General features: G+C 53.7%; 1 protein-coding gene across 1 annotated transcript in view; it reads right to left on the bottom strand.

Annotated features, from left to right (window-relative positions):
- The window catches only part of RNF213 (ring finger protein 213), a gene marked incomplete at both ends in the record, with an annotated part of 44,603 nt that overhangs the window by 12,026 nt on the left and 13,028 nt on the right, over positions 1-19,549 (bottom strand). Inside the window, 24 exons of the mRNA XM_080356782.1 lie at positions 363-542; positions 801-901; positions 1,011-1,131; positions 1,897-2,078; positions 2,435-2,647; positions 2,977-3,131; positions 3,549-3,688; positions 4,112-4,300; positions 4,706-4,841; positions 5,238-5,385; positions 6,153-6,235; positions 6,549-6,671; positions 7,158-7,276; positions 7,423-7,518; positions 7,743-7,879; positions 8,738-12,331; positions 12,975-13,127; positions 13,508-13,701; positions 14,796-15,936; positions 16,370-16,531; positions 16,724-16,864; positions 17,427-17,644; positions 18,218-18,383; positions 18,666-19,279. Of these exons, the coding sequence (XP_080212908.1) occupies positions 363-542; positions 801-901; positions 1,011-1,131; positions 1,897-2,078; positions 2,435-2,647; positions 2,977-3,131; positions 3,549-3,688; positions 4,112-4,300; positions 4,706-4,841; positions 5,238-5,385; positions 6,153-6,235; positions 6,549-6,671; positions 7,158-7,276; positions 7,423-7,518; positions 7,743-7,879; positions 8,738-12,331; positions 12,975-13,127; positions 13,508-13,701; positions 14,796-15,936; positions 16,370-16,531; positions 16,724-16,864; positions 17,427-17,644; positions 18,218-18,383; positions 18,666-19,279 (8,506 nt within the window). The remainder of the gene's footprint in view (positions 1-362; positions 543-800; positions 902-1,010; positions 1,132-1,896; positions 2,079-2,434; positions 2,648-2,976; positions 3,132-3,548; positions 3,689-4,111; positions 4,301-4,705; positions 4,842-5,237; positions 5,386-6,152; positions 6,236-6,548; positions 6,672-7,157; positions 7,277-7,422; positions 7,519-7,742; positions 7,880-8,737; positions 12,332-12,974; positions 13,128-13,507; positions 13,702-14,795; positions 15,937-16,369; positions 16,532-16,723; positions 16,865-17,426; positions 17,645-18,217; positions 18,384-18,665; positions 19,280-19,549) is intronic.

A 19,549-nucleotide genomic window follows, 5' to 3' on the forward strand; every position in this document is an offset into this window, starting at 1 on the left:
GTCTGCACAGGCTGTATCATATTAACAACTAAGATCACAAACGGCAACACGGTGCCAGGCACTTCTAGTGAGATTTCCGCTAAGCTTTCAGAAAATAACCCAAGGGGACCAGGAGGTTTCTTGTCCCCTCCAGCCTTGACAGTGCTTTAGCTTCACAGGGTTTTGTAACCACGGTTACATGGGGCCAAGGCAACATCTTCCCTTCTTTTGAAGCAAAACAAAAACAGACAGGACCTGTTCCAGCTCCAGAAAGCACAGAGCAGAGTTCCCCCCACCCGTTCTGCTCGTGTCGACAGAGTCGCAAATAAGAATCTCATACAGCCAGCCCACTGCGACACGTCCCCTTGGTCAGGGTGCGATACCTGAGCTCCACAGAGACCTCCAGGTCAGCGTCCGCCATGGCCACCCTGCAGTACGGACAGTGCATCTGCGCGGGGACCAGCCACGTCCTGATGCACTTGAGACAGAACACGTGGCAGCACGGCAGGCACACGGGGTCCCTCGGCTCTCCCAGGCAGATCGGACACGGCTGCAGGCCGTACCTGTAATGCAGGAACAGCACTGAACACAACGGCTCCGTGTTGTCTTACCAAAAGCCTTTACTGAGATGTTCGTTTGCAACCAAGAGGAGACAGAGTAAGACCTGCTGGCTAACTGCTTATCTTATGGAAACAAAATGGAAGTTCCTGCCCTTTGTCTGGTTTTCATTACACTGTACACAGCACCGCCTGATGCCCAGAAATACGCTGGCCACACCGGCAGCATCCAACCGGCCCCTGGGCTTGTCTCAGCATCAGTACCTGTAGAGCCGGCTGCTGACTTCATCCTTGCACCGGCACAGCACTTTCAGCACTGCAACAAAAGTCGGATGGGTCTTCATGTCTGAATCGTGCTGAAAACACTGCAGAGGAAAGGGACAAAGCTGCGTGACTCAGCTCTAATCCCGAGACTAAAATTCACATCATCAGCAGGAGCAAACAGGGAAGAGGTGAAATCCCACCTTTGCTTACCTTGGCAAGAAGCAAAGTATATTTTTTCACTAAATGCTCAAGTTCTGGCATCAGAGTGTCGATGCCTAATAACACGTGTTCTACAAACAGAGACATGGCGAAAACCCGGTTCCAGCAGAGTCTGCGGGAGGGAAAGCGCCATTTCAAACACTGCCACTACGAGCTGAGAGCACGAACGGAAACGCAGTAGCAGGTCAGTCTAAGGATCTCGCTGCTTTTCACGGTCACCACTACACCACTTGTGCCCCTCGCATGCACCTCCTTCCTCTGCCCTCTGGTTTTCAGCCCTGGCTTCTTGCCCAGGACAAAACACAACGCAACACCTGGCACAGGGGGACTCTGGCACAGGCGCCGGTCCCGTAGCCAGCGCTGCAGCGGAACCGAGAGCACTGCACAGACCTTCGCACGCCCCTAACTCCTACAGCAACAAAGTGATTTTAAAGATATCATAATCCCAGTTAACCACACTTTCTTCTCTTCAGTTAAACAAGGTCTGTGAGAAACTGGGACAGCTCTCTGCACTTGCCTTCCAAGACACAAGACTCCATCTCAGATGCAGAGAAGCTCCCCACCTCTCCTGGTCTTACATGGCATGAAGGGGGGAGACATTGCTGGTTAACAGGAGCTTCAGGAGAGGTTTAAGTAGCCCCTGAACCCAGCTGGAATGCACTGGATGATAATTCCAGGTTTAGAGGGACAATCTACATGAGATAACACATGTCTGGTTCTTGGTGCTTGGTATGTGACTGAACCCAGCAGGAACCTGGAACGGTTTGCAAAGCCTTCATCTGAAAAAAGCAGCACCGGAGCAGTTCCCAGCCTGCACTCATGTTCTTACCAACAGCGAGGCAAAGGCCAGGACTGTGAACACATCTGCGGTACGTACTCGAGCTGCTTTAGCGCCTGATGGCACTGACTCCCGCTTCGCTGTACATCCTTCTCTTTACAAAGGAATTCAATGGGCATACGAAGATTCTTCACTTTCCGCAGCCAGACCTCGGGGTGCGCTGTCTGCACTTGATCCTGCAGCTCCTCAGCACACGCCATCGCAGCAAACACATCTAGAACCTGGATACACACACGGGGGGGGGTATAAACACAACAGTGGCATCTCAGTGATCTGTGCACCATGGGCTCTCGATCTGGTTTGCTCTAACGCATTCAACTGAATAACCTGAGCATCTTAAGTTCTGGAATTCTCATGCTCATGGCTCAGGCCATTAGCACATCCTATTAACTGATGCAAAAGTAGGGCAAATTATTCTAAATCCTGCTAGTAACAGTGATGACACAGCAGACTGTTCCTAACAGTGAGCATCCTGACAGAGCTCGCGCCTCCCGCTTTACTGTTGCTGAACCACCGGGTGACTGAACCGTCAGTAACTCAGCGCTGAGGGTCGCCCGGCGCCCGCGGGCCACTCTACCATCTCTGACGGCCGCGTCCCGTGGGGCTGCTGCTTCAGAAGGTACGTGAGCACCCCAGGGTGCACAGCCATGATCCTGGAGAAGTTCTGCAGGCGGCTCTTGAACTGATTGTATCCCAGGTGGACCCATGGCAAGGACGGGACTGTCTCCTCTCTTCTGGGAGACGTTGCCTTCCATTCCTCGATGCAGGATAAGAACGCAAGCTGCAGACACTACAAGTTCAGAAAAAAGTTAAAGTTAAAAAAGAATTTTTGGAATTAATCTTGTACTGGAAATCCCGGTAAAATTCTCTGTAAGGAGAGAATTGGTACTTTACAAGATAGCCTTAAATGATGTGTCAGTTTTTACAGGAGCTCCTATGAAAGGACTTTTCTGAGTAAGGTCTCAGCAATTTCAGCAGCCATTGTCAAACACATCTGCTTTGTAGCAGCCTCGCTGTCTGTGTCAGAGCAGGACCTGGGCTGCCAAGGCCGGGCTGACACTGCGCACGGTCGCGGCCGCCCTGCTCTCCCCTGCACCCGGGGCTTCCCAGCTCGCTGACCTGCAGCTCCTCCACGGAGGACACCCCGATGCTCAGGACAATGAAGTCTGTGATATAGCGCTGGAAGAGCATCTCCTTGTCTTCCTCAGTCAGAGCAGAGAGAAATTTTCCCAGGGCGGTTTTCTGGAAGATATCCACAAACTTCTCCGCTTGGTCTGCAAAATGAGAATGCAGAGAAAACTGAACACCGGGGGAGGCCGGGTTGGACACAGCTTCTGTCCCAGAGACACCCGATTAACCACTGGTGCATGCAACACTCCCCTCATGCAACGCATTAACAAGGGATTTGAGGCCAGGACTTCTCAGCCCAAGCACCAGTGTTGTATTTACAGAAACTCACTCTTGGCATTTCCACAGCGTTTTGAATACAAGGGCGCAGAATATGTGAAAGACAAATCGTGGGAAGCACAAAGAAAAGCCAGCTGCACAAAGCTCTGCTGGCTCACACGAGCACAGAGGGAATCAAGGTGACCCCGGGGTTGCAGAAAGGTGGAGGTTTGGTAGCGACAAAGCAGAGTTTACAGGACAGACAGATGGAGATGCTGTGTCACCAGCTCACATCAGGCTCTCACCTTCCGTGTTCTGGATGTATTGAGCTTCCAGCCACAGCTCATCTAAGTACTCCTTTATCCTCCAGCTGAAGGGCATCTCATTCCCAGCATCAGCAGACACCGTCATGTTGTTCTGCACCAGAATGATCTCTGGCTGCGAGCTAGGAGATCAAAAGGTCAGTAACACACCGGGCTTTTGTCTGGAAAACACATTCAGACAGAGGCAGGAAGCTGCAGAAAGCAAGAAGTTAGACCTGGAGAAGGAGGAGGGAGGTGAAAAGAACTGAAGGGCTCATTAATACAGCTCAGCCTGCCAGCTGTGCAGCACCGGGACTCAGTAAGTGCTCCCTGGCCCAAGGGCTGCAGCGCAGGATACGTGGGGCTGGGGAAGCAGCACAAGCACGGGAGGCAGAGAGCAAAGCCCGGCAGCGCCGGGGACGGGGACAGAAGGACGGACTCGTGCAGACACCGAGAGCCCTGCGGCCTCGGGCACAGCGCGGGGCAGCGACCAGCAGCGGTCACCCGCCGTGTGGATGTGCGAGCAGCGCTGGCCTGGTCCCGGTGCGGCTCTCTGCGGGGCTCACCTGCTCGCTCCCGCAGCGGGAGGGACAGGCAGGAGTTTCGTGTCACTGAAGATGAACATCCACAGCTCCGTCACCCACTCGGCCGGCGGCCTGGCCAGCAGCTCCAGGTTGCCGTTTCTGTCTATGACAGCAACCAGGAGAGCCAGGAATGGAGTGATCACGTTCTGGACTCGCTTCCACAGGGTGTGCCTTGGACAGAGAGAGACCGAGAAACCCAGAGGGACAGTGAGCAACAACATCAAACCAGGAGGTGGTGGCCCTGCAAAACTGCTGACATTTGCATGTGAGAAAGTCTCCTAGTCCTGCCTTTAAGGGGATAAACACCACAACAGAAACCCCTACACCTGTGACTGGTAGCTTGTCTGTAATCCCGCTGTTCCACCCAAAGCCCTTGTGCGTTCCTGCCCTGCACAGCCCACCCAGTTGTAAGTCGCCCACCCTCAGGAGCCAGGACAGACAGCAGTGCCTCCGGAGGGATCCCAGCACAGCCCAGACCGACACGGCAGATCCAGGTTGTACAGAACCACTGTCTCTGCACAGTTGCCATTTGCACTGGGAAGCCTGCAGGTGACAGGATGTGGCCGCTGTGCTCACCTGAAGGTACCGGCCTCCTGGAGAGCACTGAGGTTGGAAGCCTCCCGAAGCACCCAGTTTTTTGGGTAAAGAGAATTTTCTTCTTGCTTCTTCAAGAGGTTAGAGAGACGAGCCTGTGTTATCTTCAGGAAAGAGGCTAGAAAACAACAAGGAGCTTGCTTTTTCTGTTGGCGTTGGATCCAAATCCAAGTATCACATCAATAACAACATTTTACAATTGTTTCAATAATCAGCCAACTGGGGAAACAAACAAACAAACCAACCAACCCAAAACCACCACCACCACCACCACAGCCACCAGAGCTAGAACAGCCGGAGCAAAGGCACAGCTGGAGCTCCAGGACAAGCCCTGCAGCCAAAGGAGCGACAGCCCGGGGCACAGACACACACTCTGGGGAAACCGCCTGGGGGATCCCCTTGTGAACACCACAGCAAGGACCTCTGAGCTCTGGGGCACCGCTGAGTGAAGGTCCACATGTTCCTTGTCCCCCGGGTGCCCAGGGCAGCACCTGCTGCAGCAGGGAGCACATACCTTTCAGGTCATTCTCTTTGGACAGGAGGCCAAGGAGAATCTTAATTCGCCTTGTGCTTCGACTAAGATCTTCATTTTGGTCCCGCAGCATCCCCACAGCGCTTTGTACGCAGGTCCGCAAGAGAACAGTGGTGTCCAGGATTTCACCCTTCCCAGGAACAGCATGAAAACCAGTTCATTCCTCTTCAGTTTTACCCTTTTCCCCCAACACATCTCTCTCAAAACGATTGTAGTGCTCCCTAGAAAGGGCCTGTGCCCCTGCATCCCAGCTCCCAGTTTTCCTCATCTCAGGCTGCAAATCCAAGTTGTTCTTTTGCTCTCAAGCACACGATGCACCTGCTGTGACCCTTTCAAACCGGCACGTAACACAGCGTTAGTACCGAGGCGGCTGTGAGGGAACACCTGGCAGTTTGGGAAGCGGAAATGGTAAATATGACCATGGAACACGCCCCTCCCTGGAGATGCTGAGGCACAAAGGGCAGAAGCCACACGTGGTCGCCCCGAGCCGCGCAGTGCAAGGGAGCTGCTCAGCACGGCTCCAGCGCACCGGGCGCTGCTCAGCACGGCTCCAGCGCACCGGGCGCTGCTCAGCACGGCTCCAGCGCACCGGGCGCTGCTCAGCCACCTCAGCCTCGGGGTACAGAAAGACAGAGCTTTTAAAACCAATTTTTACAAATTAGGAGTATGAAGTGACGAGGCAATCGGAGGGTCCTTAGAACGGTTTACTTCTTCAGTGATGCCAATTTTGACTGGGCAGCAGGGGGAGAAATTTGTGTCTGATCATTAAGGCTCCTGATGCAAACACTGTTCCTGAGGGATTTCAAGTGAATGAGGATGCAAAGGGCACCAATGGGTGACAAAGAGCAGAGAGCTGTACGGACAGCTGAGAAGCCAACAAACGTGTCCTGAACTGACCTCACAGTGCTCTGCTTGGGGCTCCCGTGTTTGAAACTCCTCGTTTTCCTCCCGTTCTTCACCACTCACAGGCAGAGCTGCACCTGAAGTGTAGAATTGTTGATAGAAAGAAGCAATACCCTTCTGCATCAGTCAGATAAGGGTTTATTTAGCAACAGCATCCCAGAGCAGCAGAACATCTGTCAGAGATCCATTATCACCTGCACGAGAAGCTGCGCTGCAGCTCTCTAAACACAGCTGCAGCTGCCAGGGTGGTCATGTTGTGACCCCCCCTATGAAAAACAGATGCTGAGCAAGGAAAGTCAATAGATACGTTGTACCAGGCAAAAGCTCCACTAGCACCAGGTCTGGGGGTGCATCCCCCTCTTCCTGTCCCCACACCAGCACGCAGCTCACCTTTGGTTTTAGCTGAGTGCTCACAGAACATCTGGCTGATGGTGAGGTTCTGCAGGGCTGTCATGTCCGATACCATGTCTTTGGATCTGCGGAGATCGTCTATATGCACTGACTGCCACAGGCCTAAGGGCAGAGGAACAAAACTTCCTGCCATGCCTGCAGCACGCTCCTCTGGAACAGCTTCCCAAGAGCTGTCCCCCAGCAGCTCTGGGGCAGCAGTTCACATTCTGTCATTCTTGATGTGGAAAGGGAAAGCAGCAGCTCCTGTTGAACACGCCAACACACGCTGCCCTGAGCAAGGGGCGCGGGGCTCAGAGCCCACGGCACACAGCGGGACACGCGCTGGGCGTCTGCTGGAGGACAGCATGCCAGCGGCACCCGGCGGGTCTGCCTGCTGCTCACAGGCCGAGCAGAACGCTCAGGCGTCCGTGGGCTCTCACAGAGGAGATGGCGACTCGGAGGTCCTGACTCCCATAGGGTGGGGAAGCTGCTCTGACAACCCACAGGACACACCGATTCCAGGTTTTAATTATTAAAAAGGAAGGAGAACAAGAGAAACGTTGCTCTGTTTGCCCGAAGCCACTTAGGGAGTGAGGAGGCCAGACCCACCTCCATGGAATCCCACGTAGGACGTTCCTCCTTCCACCCGGGAAAGCTTCATAATGAAGTAAACAAAGACAGAGACTTCTCCCAGGTCCACCTTGTTGAGCTCGTTAACAACCGTGTATCTACAAAGAGGAAATGGCGTTGACAGATCAAACAGAGACAGAAGTGGAGGCCACAAGTCTCTCCTCGGTGAGAGCAGCTTCTCCCCATGCACAGACAGGGCAGCCGAGCAGAACATCCAGCTGGAACCTCTTCACGCTTCACTCACCTGGCTGAGGCCACGAGCTGCGCGTTTTGGGAGCCATCCTCAAAGTCTGTCTGGATTATAAGGACTTTATTTCCTGAGGTGGCACCAAGGAAATCTCTAAAGAAGGAAAGGACATTTCAAAGAAGTCACTACATAAAAACCAAAACATTAGAGACTGTTGTGGGAAAATAAAGGAAGATTGGTGAAGAGGGTGGGAAACACTCGTGTGATTGCAGCTGGGGTACAGAAAAATGCATATGTCACGTTCCTCGTGCTGTCCTGCCCACGCGGACCCGCGGCCGACAGCCCGCGCGGAGCGGGACAGCGCAGCCCAGACTCACCGGACGTGCTTCAGGAACGAGAACTCGGTGTCGAAGCGCTGCAGGAACAGGATCTGCGGCCTCTGCGCTCTGCCCTGCACTTCCCTCTCCAGGCACGCGGCGTCCGCGCTGGTGAGGAGCCGCGAGAAGGTGGTGACCTGGCGGCGCGACATGGAGATCGTGCTGTGCCCGGGAACGCAGCAAAAGAGCAGAGACTGGTCTGTCCTCCCAGTTACCGCTAACTCGCTGCGGAGCACCCCAAAAAATCCACATTTTTTGCCCTACTAGTAGGAAAAGGCTCAACACGGGCTGTTAGACCAGTCCGGGCCACTGCTGGGTAGCTGGACACAACGACTCTGTGTGCTGCCACAGACAGGGCAGCGCGGGAAGGCGTTGAGAAACGTCTCCTGAACCCCCTGCACCTGGCGAGCCCCCCGTGTCTCGTGCACCCCCCCGCTGTCCCCGCCGCACCCCCGGGAGGAAGCGCATTGATCCCAGGCAGGAGAGGGGGAAATTCTCCAGCCCATCTCGGCTGAAGTTCTTCAGTTTTGGTACCAGGCAGAAGTAAAACAGAGCAGAGCATTAAAGGCCCACGAGATCTCTGGTTGTCTGTGGCTTAGCTGGGTTAAAATCTTTAGCATCTTTAAGACCAGAGGCAGACACAAAGAAATGAGGGTTCCAAGGCTCCTGACAACTTTTTCTGCAGCCAGGAGCCTGTTTTGCTGGCTGTGCCCATGGAGACAGAACTACTGTTCAAGGGAAGGCATGCACCAGCTCCCCAAACTCACTTAAAACCCATTGCCATGAAGCATCAAATACCGCTTCATGGGTAGTGGAGGTATTCGATTCTCCATGATGCAACAGCACCGCTGCTGAAACACCCGCCTCTGCACACGTGGGCAAGCAGAAGGTGGCCGACGGGTTCTCCGGGTGCAGCGCTAACACAGCCCCAGCAGGAGAAACCAAAACCTCGGTGCGGGTCGGGAGGGCTTGAGAGGACGCTGCAGGATACTCACCTCCGTAAAGACCGTTTGGTTCCCAGAGGCAGCGTGGACCTGAGCTCGGAGGAAGTCGGCGAACGACGTGTGCTGCTGCTGCTTGAAGTAAACCTTGGCCAGAGAGTCGGCCATGAAGGAGCCCACCGAGTGGCAGTGGCGGACGACGGCGTCGGGGGTGGCGCAGTTCAGCAGGGCCAGGCGCGCGCCGCTCCTCACGCGGGACGCGAGCTCCGCCGGAGGACACGCGGCTTTCAGCCTCTCCGTGGTCTGCAGGACCACCGAGGCGCAGGTGTTGGGGTGGTAGCCCACAAAGACGTCCGAAGGGCTGTACTGCTGCTGGCTGATGAAGTGCTCTTCTGTATTGGCTGCAGTGAACTCCTGCACCCACTTCTTCAGCTCCTTGACGGTTTCTCTTTGGCTCTTGTCCAGCACAGTGCTGATATCCAGGTAGTGCTTTTCCAGCCTGTTGATCAGCGGGATGGGAAAGTGCTTATAGACCACGTCTTTCTCCTCGATGACTATCAAACGGAACTTGGGGTGCACGCGGCACTTCACCCGGTGGGTGCCCAGCCCCAAATCCACGTACTTCTGGCCAGCAAGGTACACGTAGTATTGATTGAGGGCATCATAGAGGCTTTCATAAAGGTTCTGCAAGTTGAGGAGCACAACCATTTGGCCGGTTTCCATGCAGACCTTCACTCTGTTGATGTTCCTGCATATCTGGGTATACTCTTGGTCCTTAGGGAAACTGGAGCCAAAGATAATTTCAGGCTGTTGCCGGGCCGTGAAGAAAGCCTGCTGGAGGATCTGCAGCGCGGCGTAGTTCTCAGTCAAAACAAGCAGGTACCTGCAGTCGCCATCCTGACCATCGCTGTTAATGTTTTGGCGTATCAGCTCAGTTCTACTGATGTCACAAGCACGTATTGCTCCTTTTTCTGGTAACCGGGAGGTGAATATTTCCAAGGCATTGACATCATCTTTGCCGCCAAAGTTACGAAGAACGACTTCAGCTATTTCTTGAGGTGTCGGATCACTTTTGGAACCCTTAGCTAAGGCAAAAAACATCTTTATGAGGCTGTAGTAGTCCCGCAGACCAAAGAACTCCCTGTCCTGGGCTTTGCAAATATTTTCGTATGCATCTGCAAAGTGGCAAAAATACTGTTCGACCTTCTGCAAAGCCCCTGGTGCTGAGCAGCAGATCCCCTCCGCGCTTTTAATGAGCTCTTCTTTGCTGGGGTCACCGCGGGAGACAAAGATGCCGCGATTCATTTTAGCGGGGTCCAAAGCCCAGTTGGAAATCCCAATGAAGCCAACCTTTTTGTGAGGAACAGGGACGTCATCTATGCAGCCATCTTCCAACAGCGGGTGCAAAGTCTTCAAGGGCATCTTGGGAGAGTCTTCTGCCAGCCCAATCTCATCCAGAACCACCACCGAGACATACTCGTCCAAGTTCTTCCCCTCCTGGAACCGAGCGCAGTGCTTGAACGTGCCGATGATCCCCTCCGGCGTGGAGAGAGGGCTGCACTGGAAGGACACCAGATGGATCTGCTTCAGGTCTTTGAACAGGTCCGAAGGAGCAGCCTGGCCCTGCATAGCGTCAGCCACAATGGTTTTCGCAAGGGATTTGGAGCTCCCGGGCTTCCCAACAAGAAAGAGAGGGATTTTCAACTCAATGCAGATGACCATCATGAAGACATTTTCCTTCAGCGCCAGGTTTCTCGCTATGGTGTCTCGGAGGTGCACACCACTCAGGAACAAGTCCTGCATCAGGGAGATTTCCTCCAAAATCTTTTTCTGGGTATCATAAGGCTTTGGCAGGACCCGGCTGATCACGCTCCGATACGCCTCCTTCTTCTCCAAGGACGCGTGGTAGCAGACCCCCACGGCCAGCACCAAGGCCCAGAACACGGTGTTTCTCTCGGCAGGGCTCTTCGGAGCCCTCTTCTCGGCCAGGTACTTCTCCAGCTCCCCCAGCAGCAGCTCACTGTGCTTGTGGAACCACTTGAGCACCTCCACGCAGCGCTCCACGTCCCGCAGGCTCACGAAGCTGCACTCGTCGTCCCGCTGCCGCATGTACTGCTGGGAAGCAAAAAGCACCTCCGTCACGGCCTCGGCCTCGGCCCGCTGCATCGGGACGTGCGCGGTCGCCCTCTGCACTATCTGCTGGATGTACATTTTTTCGGTTAAGTTGTTCAGCTGCCCAAAATCCCACACTAACGGGATCATGCTGGGTGGGAGCGCGTGGACCCGGTACACGAGCTGTCTCAGTGGAATAGAGCCGAGCTTATCCTTGGTCTCGTCGGCTTTGACGCGGTAGCCCAACCCAGCTGACTCCAAGCGCTGAATCATCTTTGGCGTGTGCTTCCGATACGGGTTGCAGGCTGCTATGATCTGCAGGCCAGAGCCAGAGGCCAACGGCTGCCCCTGGGCCGTGTGGTCACACAGAACCTCCTTGATGCTGCTCACAGCCTCTGTTGTGTTGGCTTCATCGAAAAAGAGGACAGTGTCCAACCCGTGCTGCTCCTTATTGGCTTTGGCAAGGGCTTCTGCTTCTTTGATCCTGGCATAGATCATCTCTGCGGTCGTACCCCCGTGGACTTTCACAAGCTTCATGTTCTCCACCTCTGCGCAGCTGCTGCGTAACTTGCACAGGAACTTTATAAGTCTGGTTTTCCCACAGCCTGTTTCCCCCATGATGACAACCGGGATGTTGCACCTGAACCGCATCTCAATAGCCAAGATCTTGAGCACGTTGTCTGTTGTGAGCTCATACGTCTCGTCGGGGTCTACGACCCAAGGGATTCCCAAAACCATGCAAAGCTTTTCTAGCTTCTCGTGACGAGGCAGCTCATCAAACTGAACATTGAAGGGAACTCTCTGGAGTAACAAGCCTTGGTACAACTGCGATGTCATGACATTTCTCTTGATAATTTTGTGATTTAAAGGATGAACAGCATCGACACCACCACTGCTATTAGGCTGAAGGTGAAAACCAATGAACGTCATGGACACACGATCTTCATTGAAAAACAAATAAGGGTGAGGCTCAGACTCCCACTTTTTCCGAACGCGGAAAGGAAGGAGATCTTCTTCTGCAACGTCTTCCAGGTTGGACGACTGCCTTCCCGAACTTTGATCGGAAATGTTGAGGGAAGGTGTTGCAAAATCCCTCGCCATTAAAATCATGAAAGTGACAACAAAGTTCTTGAAACCTTTCAAAGTGTCCTGGACGAAGTCGGGGTTGCAGAAGACCGAAGCTTCACAGTCTCTCAGCTGGACATTGAGAAACCAGGTGAAGTTTCGGAGCTCTGCCCAGGAGGGGTCGGCGACCCCGCAGTGCAGCAGGAGCTGCTGCAGACACTCGGCCGGGCTCCCTTCCACCGCACACTCCTCGTAACAGAACATGTCCAGGTCACAGCCCTGATCGAACCTCCTCAGGTACTGGAACGGCCTCTGGAAGGCCTCGCTGCAGAACTCCTCCCCGTCCATCCCCGGGTCCGAACCATCCCCAGCCCGGCTCCCAAGCGTCTCCATTTCCAGCACTTCCTTGGGAGACTTGCACGTGACTTTCGGGAACACATCAAAGAAATTAAACTTCTGGCTCGCTGACATCTGGAATAGATGAAAAGAAAGTTTGTCATCACAAAGGCGTAGCCCTAATCTCTACTTTATTTAATCTGTTCTTAGCAGTATTCTTGCCTAAAGTCACAGACCCAACTAAGTAACAGCGGCTAACCTATACAACCGTGACACTTGTTCCCCCATGCATCGCTTCTTCCACTTGAAGTGAATCAAAACAACTAATCCCATTTCCCACTAGAGTCTCCGGCCTGTCTGTTGTCACCCCAGCCTCTTCTCAGTGCTACCTCAAAGGAAACTGAGCCCAAGAAACTGTCATCTATCCCTGTCACTTCTACACTCTGTTCTTATAGCTGTATAGAAATATTCTAGTACTTTCAAACATGCAAAGCAACACAAGGAAAATTAGATTTTGCATTGTTGTTTCCTATAAATGTTACAGTGGGGCCAGCGAGGTTTGGACTAACAGGCCTTCAGAAACCACCGACACAAGAAATCACAACAGGTATCACTTACTGTCTAGTTCTCATGTCACTCGGTCCAACACCAGGGACATGGCTTTGTAAGGGCTGCCCAGCACACGCTAAGACGGGCAGGAATCCCTGCCCTGTGCCTAGTTAGACCCATCTGCAGTTACATACAAACACATGAGTTCCAAGAACTGTTGTGTACGTACATGTCTCGCTGTTTTCTTTGGCACTGGTGATACCTCAAGGATTTCAATGATATACAAATGGCACTTCTGTCGCAGCCACATATTTCCGTTGTTATCCGTCAGATACTGCAAAACCAACAGCTTGAACAGAAACTCTGGAATTCCGCTTTGTACCTGCCACAAGACAAGACGCAAGGGCATTTACTCGTCGTGGCTCCCCAGAGCGGTGGAAGCGCTGAGGGCGGCCGGGATCTCCGGAGATCTCGTCCAAGTCTCGCTAAAGGCGGGCTCAGCTCAGCTAGACTAGGCTGCCCAAGGCCACGGCCAGGCAGCTTTGTCATGGCTGCAAGGCTGGAGACTCCAGCTTCTCCGGGCAACCTGTTCCAGAGCTCAAGCACCTTGATGGTAAAGAGTTCTTCATGCTACTTACACAGTAACTAGAAAACATGTCCCAGGGAAATGGCTTGCTGAGAAAAAAAAGCTTTAAAGAAATAATTTGTGCAAGGATCCACACAGAACTTTAGGACAAGGCACCCACTGGAGGATGTACTTACTGAAGAGGTGATATCAAAATGGAATATCATGGGCTTTGTCTGGTGCTTTCTCTTCAGAAAAGGCAGAAGTGATTTTAGCACTTTATCTTCATCTATTTCTGGTTCAATGAGTCTGATGGTTTTCAGAAGTTCCGTACAGTCAGGCTGCTCTGCTTGCAGTTTTTCATGTAGCCTCTTCACATACAGAGATTTCCCTGGTATCATTAAAAAAAGCCATCAATATAAAATACATCATATGAAGGTCACAATTGAATGAAGAAAATCAAATGCTAAGCACCCTACTCCTCCGAGACCTCCAAACGTTCTAAGAGACGCCCAGCAGGAGAATGGGGGCGCTGCTTGGAGCCACTGCCTGGAGCCAGAGCCGCCGCCTGGAGCCGGAGCCACCTCCTGGAGCCGGAGCCGCGGCTGAGCTGGCTGCTCAGGCGGCCACCCAAAGCCTCCACTCCATTAGGACTTGGATCTATTTGACTATATGGCTCTAAAGCCAGAACATGGAGGGCAAAAAACCCAGCTGTTGTGAGAGACAAAAGCACCCTCAAGTTTCCCATCTTCTCCTGTAGAAATTAATTTTGCCAGTCGAAGTTCACACAGGAGAGGACGGAGCCACCGACCCGTGCCGGGACAGCAGCTCGGAGCGGGCTGAGCACACAGCTGACACACAGCAGCCCTTCCCCACGAGTTTCTCCGTGATTCGCAGCTCAGGAGCCCCAGTGGCAGAGGTAACACCTTTGTGCTTTATAGCCCTGATGGATGTTTCTCTCACGGCTGTATCTAATCACTTTTTAAGCCTGTGTAAAGCTCTGGGTTCCACAACTTAATGAAGCACTGTTTGAATAACCACCTTCTTCTGTTTGCTTTTCAGCCTGCCAAGTAGTTTCACTTAATAGCCTCCAGTTTCTTGCATTAAGAGACAGCCAACAACCATTTCCTATGCAAGAAGAGCAGGCAGACCTTACAACCCTTGGCCCACCTCACATGTATTTTCCTGCAGGCGCATTTTACCCTCAGGAGGTCAGATTCATCTTATCCAGCATTAGCTGTCTGGTTTGCGTTAATTCTGTAAGTCAGTAGAAGGAGACGACTGTCAGCTTCACAAGATGAACCATCTCTAGAGACGCCTCTCTCAGGACAGAACGTCCTCCCAGCTTTCGCCTCACCCCAGCGACTATTGCCCAGATCACTCTTTTTGCCCAGATGCTTATGACTCGGGCAGAAAACCCGACAAGGTGAACCCCGCTCTGGTTTTTAACACTCAGCAGACCCCACGTCGCATGTGACATCTTACCCACACCAGCTCTTTTGGAGGACACGATCCCAACACTCATGTTGTCCTTGAACACACAGGCAGCGGAACTCGAAGGCCGAGCGACTCTGTAGTGGTGCTGGAGGTACCGCTGGATTTCGGCCAGCGGCCTCTGGGGGATCATGTGCACTTTGTACTGGCTGAAGACGGACGGGATGTAGCTGTGCTCCCTCTCACAGTTACACAGAATGACGAGGCGGTAGGTGCTGTTGTAGCGCTGCAGGTGCTGGAACAGCTCCTCCGCTCGGCAGCTGACATCGTAGCTCAGCTCGTCCGCGTACAGCATGCTGTAAATCTTCCCTCCTCCCCCGCAGGGAATGAGGCACCTCCTGAGGAAGAGCCCCACTTGCTCAGCGCTGGTCTGCGGGGTGCACAGCAGAACTTCATCGAAAGTGGGCAGGGGCTGGTGGGGGCTGTTCATGTAAATAGCCAGAGCCGCTGTGAGCACCTCGGAGCGCGGGCACGTGATGAGGTTGGGCTGCCCCACGCACAGGAGGTCCCGGGGAAAGTCCCGCGTGACGCGCCCGCTGTCCGCGCTGGCCAGGCTCTCCAGCCACCCGCCCAGCGTGTCCACGTCCAGGCAGCCGGGGAGGAAGGAGCCCATGTTGCTCATGTAGCACTCCCAGATGCACCGCAGCCACGCGCTCAGGTCCTTCTCGCCATCCAGCATCACTTCAAAGTCAGGAACAGGCTTCCTCGAGCCGGGAGGCCCCGCGGTCCCGGCGGCTCTGAGGACATCCTGCTCAGTGCAGTTGTGTTTTAGGAACGAAAGCATCATCAGGGCATCCTGGCTGGGTGTCCCCCGCCCCAGCTCTGTGCACAGATACACCAGCTGCTCAGCCGTGTAGTAGTTCAGGTAGAAATGCTGGAATCGTTTTTCGTACATGAAGCTTTTCCAGCTCTCCAGGAAACTCTCCATGGTCTTGCAGAGGCCCGGGAGCACGGCTGCCGCATCTCCCTGCCCTTCCAGCACTGGGATCGGTCCCAAAGAGAAGTCTATGAGAACACAGGATTGTCGTTCGGGTGAACAGTACACGTGAGCGAGCCAGGAGCGGAAGAGCATGTTCCCAGCTGAATAAAGGTCTATAAAGGCTTGTGCAAGTCTTTGGACATTGGAAAATATCTGTGTGAGGATAGAGGAGAGATAAAAAACCTAAGCTGATCTACCAAGGCAAGTCCCAGTCATGAAACCACGGGAAAGACTTTCAATCAAAACAAAGGCTTTGGTCCCCAGCCAGCTGTGTCAGGCCTTGCGCTGCAACAAAAGACGGCGGCTTTTTAACAGCAGCATCCCCAGGAAGGCAGCGAGGAACCCCCACTCTCTACAAACGCACAGCAGCTCCCCAGCGCCGCCAGAGGATGAGGGTCCCAGCGCACTGCCCCGTGCCCAGCTCAGTTCCACCTCGGCAGGGAAGCACAGAGCTAGGAACACCTGCCGACCCGCTACCATTCACCCCCAGCAACTCAGCTGTAAACCACAGTCTTAAAAGCTGATATTCAAGGCAAAATCCAACCCCAGCCTCAACATCAGTAACCCGCTGGGTTTGAAATCTGACCTCGGAGAACTTCTCCACCTCCAAGCCTTGCTCTCCCTTTGCTGACATGAGCATCAGTTTGTTCTGCAGTTCACGGAGCTCTGCGAGAGAGTATTTCCATGACGCCTCGTTATCCCCGGAGCTCCCCGGGAGGGTGAAGTGCAGGACAGTGTCCAACGAAACCTGCCAGAAAACCAGTCATTATTGCTGATGTGCACCGGGGTTCCAGCTCCTCGGGCGGCGCTGTGCCCGGGAAGGGGAGCACGAGGCAGCAGCCCCCAGAAAGGAATTGTGCAGAGCGGGAGAACAGCTCCAGCACACTCCCGACGGTCACCGACACGCCAGCAGTGCTGTCTGCGGGAGGGAAAGCCTCACCTTCCCGCCATCGGCTGGTGCTCTGAGAACGTAGATTCCTCTGCTGTTGATGGCAGCTGCCAGTGAGAGCGAGGACAGCTCCACCGAGCCGTGGCTCTCCTTCACCGTCCGCAGCCACTCCAGCTGCTGAGCCGATGCGCGCTATGGGAAGAGAAGACACAGCGCTGCCCTCGTCACTCTGACCAGGCGCTTCTTTCCAGGATTACACCTGTGCTCGGGACACACAGCTTGGGCTGGCACGAGTTTCAGATGGGGAAGGAAGAAAGGAACGAGTGCTGGCCGCGGCCTGATCCTTCTGCACAGCTTTACGTGGTCTTTACCAACACCACGGGAGGCTGAGCAGATCCCACCGTGCTTCAGTGCCTCTCGCTATAGAAACATGCCCTGCTGCAAAGAGTAAAATGGAGTTCCCAGCCAGCTGCCTTCCCTCTCTTGCATCATCCTCCAAACTCTTGCAAGAGCAAAGCTACACCACATCACCCCCGCAAGCACCAGCAGTGCTCTGCAGCAACCTGTGCTGTACCCGCCACAGCTGCCGCGGTGAACTTTTGTGCCACAGAAACAGAAGAGTTTTTCTTGCAATAACAAGAGCTGCGGTGATGTTCCCACACCAGTGCAATCTGCCCCTTGCACTCAATCTTCAGCCACTCCTGGAGAGCAGCAACACAAGAGGCGGCAGAGGACCCGCTCCCGCGGAACTCACCAGTTTCTTGGGCAGATTCTCGTCGCTGTCCAGGGCTCGCCACAGCTTCTTCAGGCAGCGCATGAAGTCCTCGAACCCCGACTCCTGCCTGAGCTCGTAGAGCAGGGACGAGTAGCCGTGCACAGTGTCATGGAAACAGGCCACACGGTCCACGTCCATGTCGTTCTCCCCCGCAGAGATGGACGCCAAGTCCACAAATACCTTCAGCTCATTCATATCTTAAATGAGATAAACACGCGAATGAACAACACATCACGCGGCTTCAATGCAATTCCACATCACCACCTTTTACAGCAAACGCAGAAAGAATGCCTCTGAACAGCATCTGTGCAACATCCCTCCGCCCATCCCGCCAGCAGCTTTACCGGGCGATTCATCCGCACCGGTGACACCCTTGGCCACGGCTCTTCTCCGCATTGCCAGGACAGAAGCTGTACAAAGGGTGCGTGTCTCTGTGCATGAGACAACCGAGCTGGCAGACACACAGCTAACCCCACCACCGCTGCCCCGCTAACCAGGTGGCCTCTGTTCTCTGACATAATGGGGCTGGACAAGATGAGCTTTGAAGGTCCCTTCAACCCAAACCAGTCTATGTTTAAATGGGCTATTTCACAGCACATTCCACACCGAAACCCTCGCGAGGTGCTTGTAACTACCAACAGCAGGAGCTGTGAATGCATAAAGCGGAGAGCAGGTGGGGCAGGGACACAGCATCCCTTCTGCCAGTCGGGGACACAGTTACAGCCGTCCCTTCTGCCCCGCACAGAGCGGGTGTGCAGAGCAGCACGCACCTTGCAGCGCTTCCCTGACCCAGCTGACGAAGTCCCTCTGCTGCGCCAGCTCCCGGAGGCAGCCCCGGCGCGGCACCGTGATCCCCTCCAGCAGCCTCTTGGCGCGCACGAGCTCGGGGCTGATGGAGTCCAGCTTCTGCATCTTGTACGATTCAAGCTTTTCTGTCTACAAGAGGTGCAAACAAACATTCGGTCTGGAAATGGGAAATACAACCTGTTGTCCAGCAAGGAAAGTCCTCCACAAAGCCAGACCCCAAGCAGAAGGTACCACTTCTCTCTTTTAAGAAAGATTACACAAAAGCACTTTGAACACTTCATTTTTATCCCAAATAGGCATTTTGGGACAGGGCATGGCTCTTGACAGACTGGGAGAGACCTGTGAATGTTGGGATTTACCCAAGCTTTCCAGCCAGCGCCCCGACAGTACAGAGCTCAAGTGGATACTCACTATGTCCAACAAGTGTTCCAGGACACTGAAGTCGCCGGAGAGGTTTAAACTCTCTTTGACACTGGCAATGATCTTCGCAGCATCAAAAGTTAAATGCATTTCATGGTACTGCTGGATCTGCTGAACACGCTGATCAACCCAGTCTCTGTCTTCTTCAGGCCTAAGCTTACATATGATATTTAGCTCAGTTTTGATATCTTCAGGATGATTTGTGAATTCCTGAAAAATTCGATCAACTGCCAAAAGTGTGAGACTTCCAGATCTGAGCTCGTCATACAGCAGTTCATAGCTCACAAAGCAAGGGGAGATTAGACAGCTGAAAACGTTATCGAGGTCCAATACGGAAACATCATCATCCTCTGCCTCCTCTTCCAGGCTCCCACACTCCCCTTCCGAGCCTCCACGCTCCTCTCCTGCTCTCTGTGCTGTTTCCTCCCAGAAGCGCAGGAAGATCAGGCTGTCCTTCAAACTGTGCATTTTCTGGGCACATTCTTTCAGCGCGGGGCTCAAGCTGTAGTAGGTACGTGGGGGTCTCTTCTCCACGTCCACAACTGCATTTAGTCTTTTTGAACCAAGATCTTGTGAGTGTTGAGATTCCACTTCACCTACATCCACTTTAAAACAGAGAGATGGGTCAGAGATGGGTCAGGTGTCTCGCCTGTGTCCGCTTCATCTAACCCACCAAGCTGCAGAGTGCTGCTGGGCACGAGGAACCCTACAAATACCTATGGTGCAGAAGCTCTCATTTGATCCTTTAAACGCTCCAGGTTTACTCCCCCCACCCCTCCTCAGCCTTGCTGTGGTTTAGAATAAAACCCGTTTACAAAGCCTAGCCATTTTCAAAGCAAACAAGGCTTTCTGCAGTGGGCAGTTTCACTTGCTGC

Source organism: Nesoenas mayeri (genome assembly GCF_963082525.1).
Source record: "Nesoenas mayeri genome assembly, chromosome: 19".
NCBI lineage: Eukaryota > Metazoa > Chordata > Aves > Columbiformes > Columbidae > Nesoenas > Nesoenas mayeri.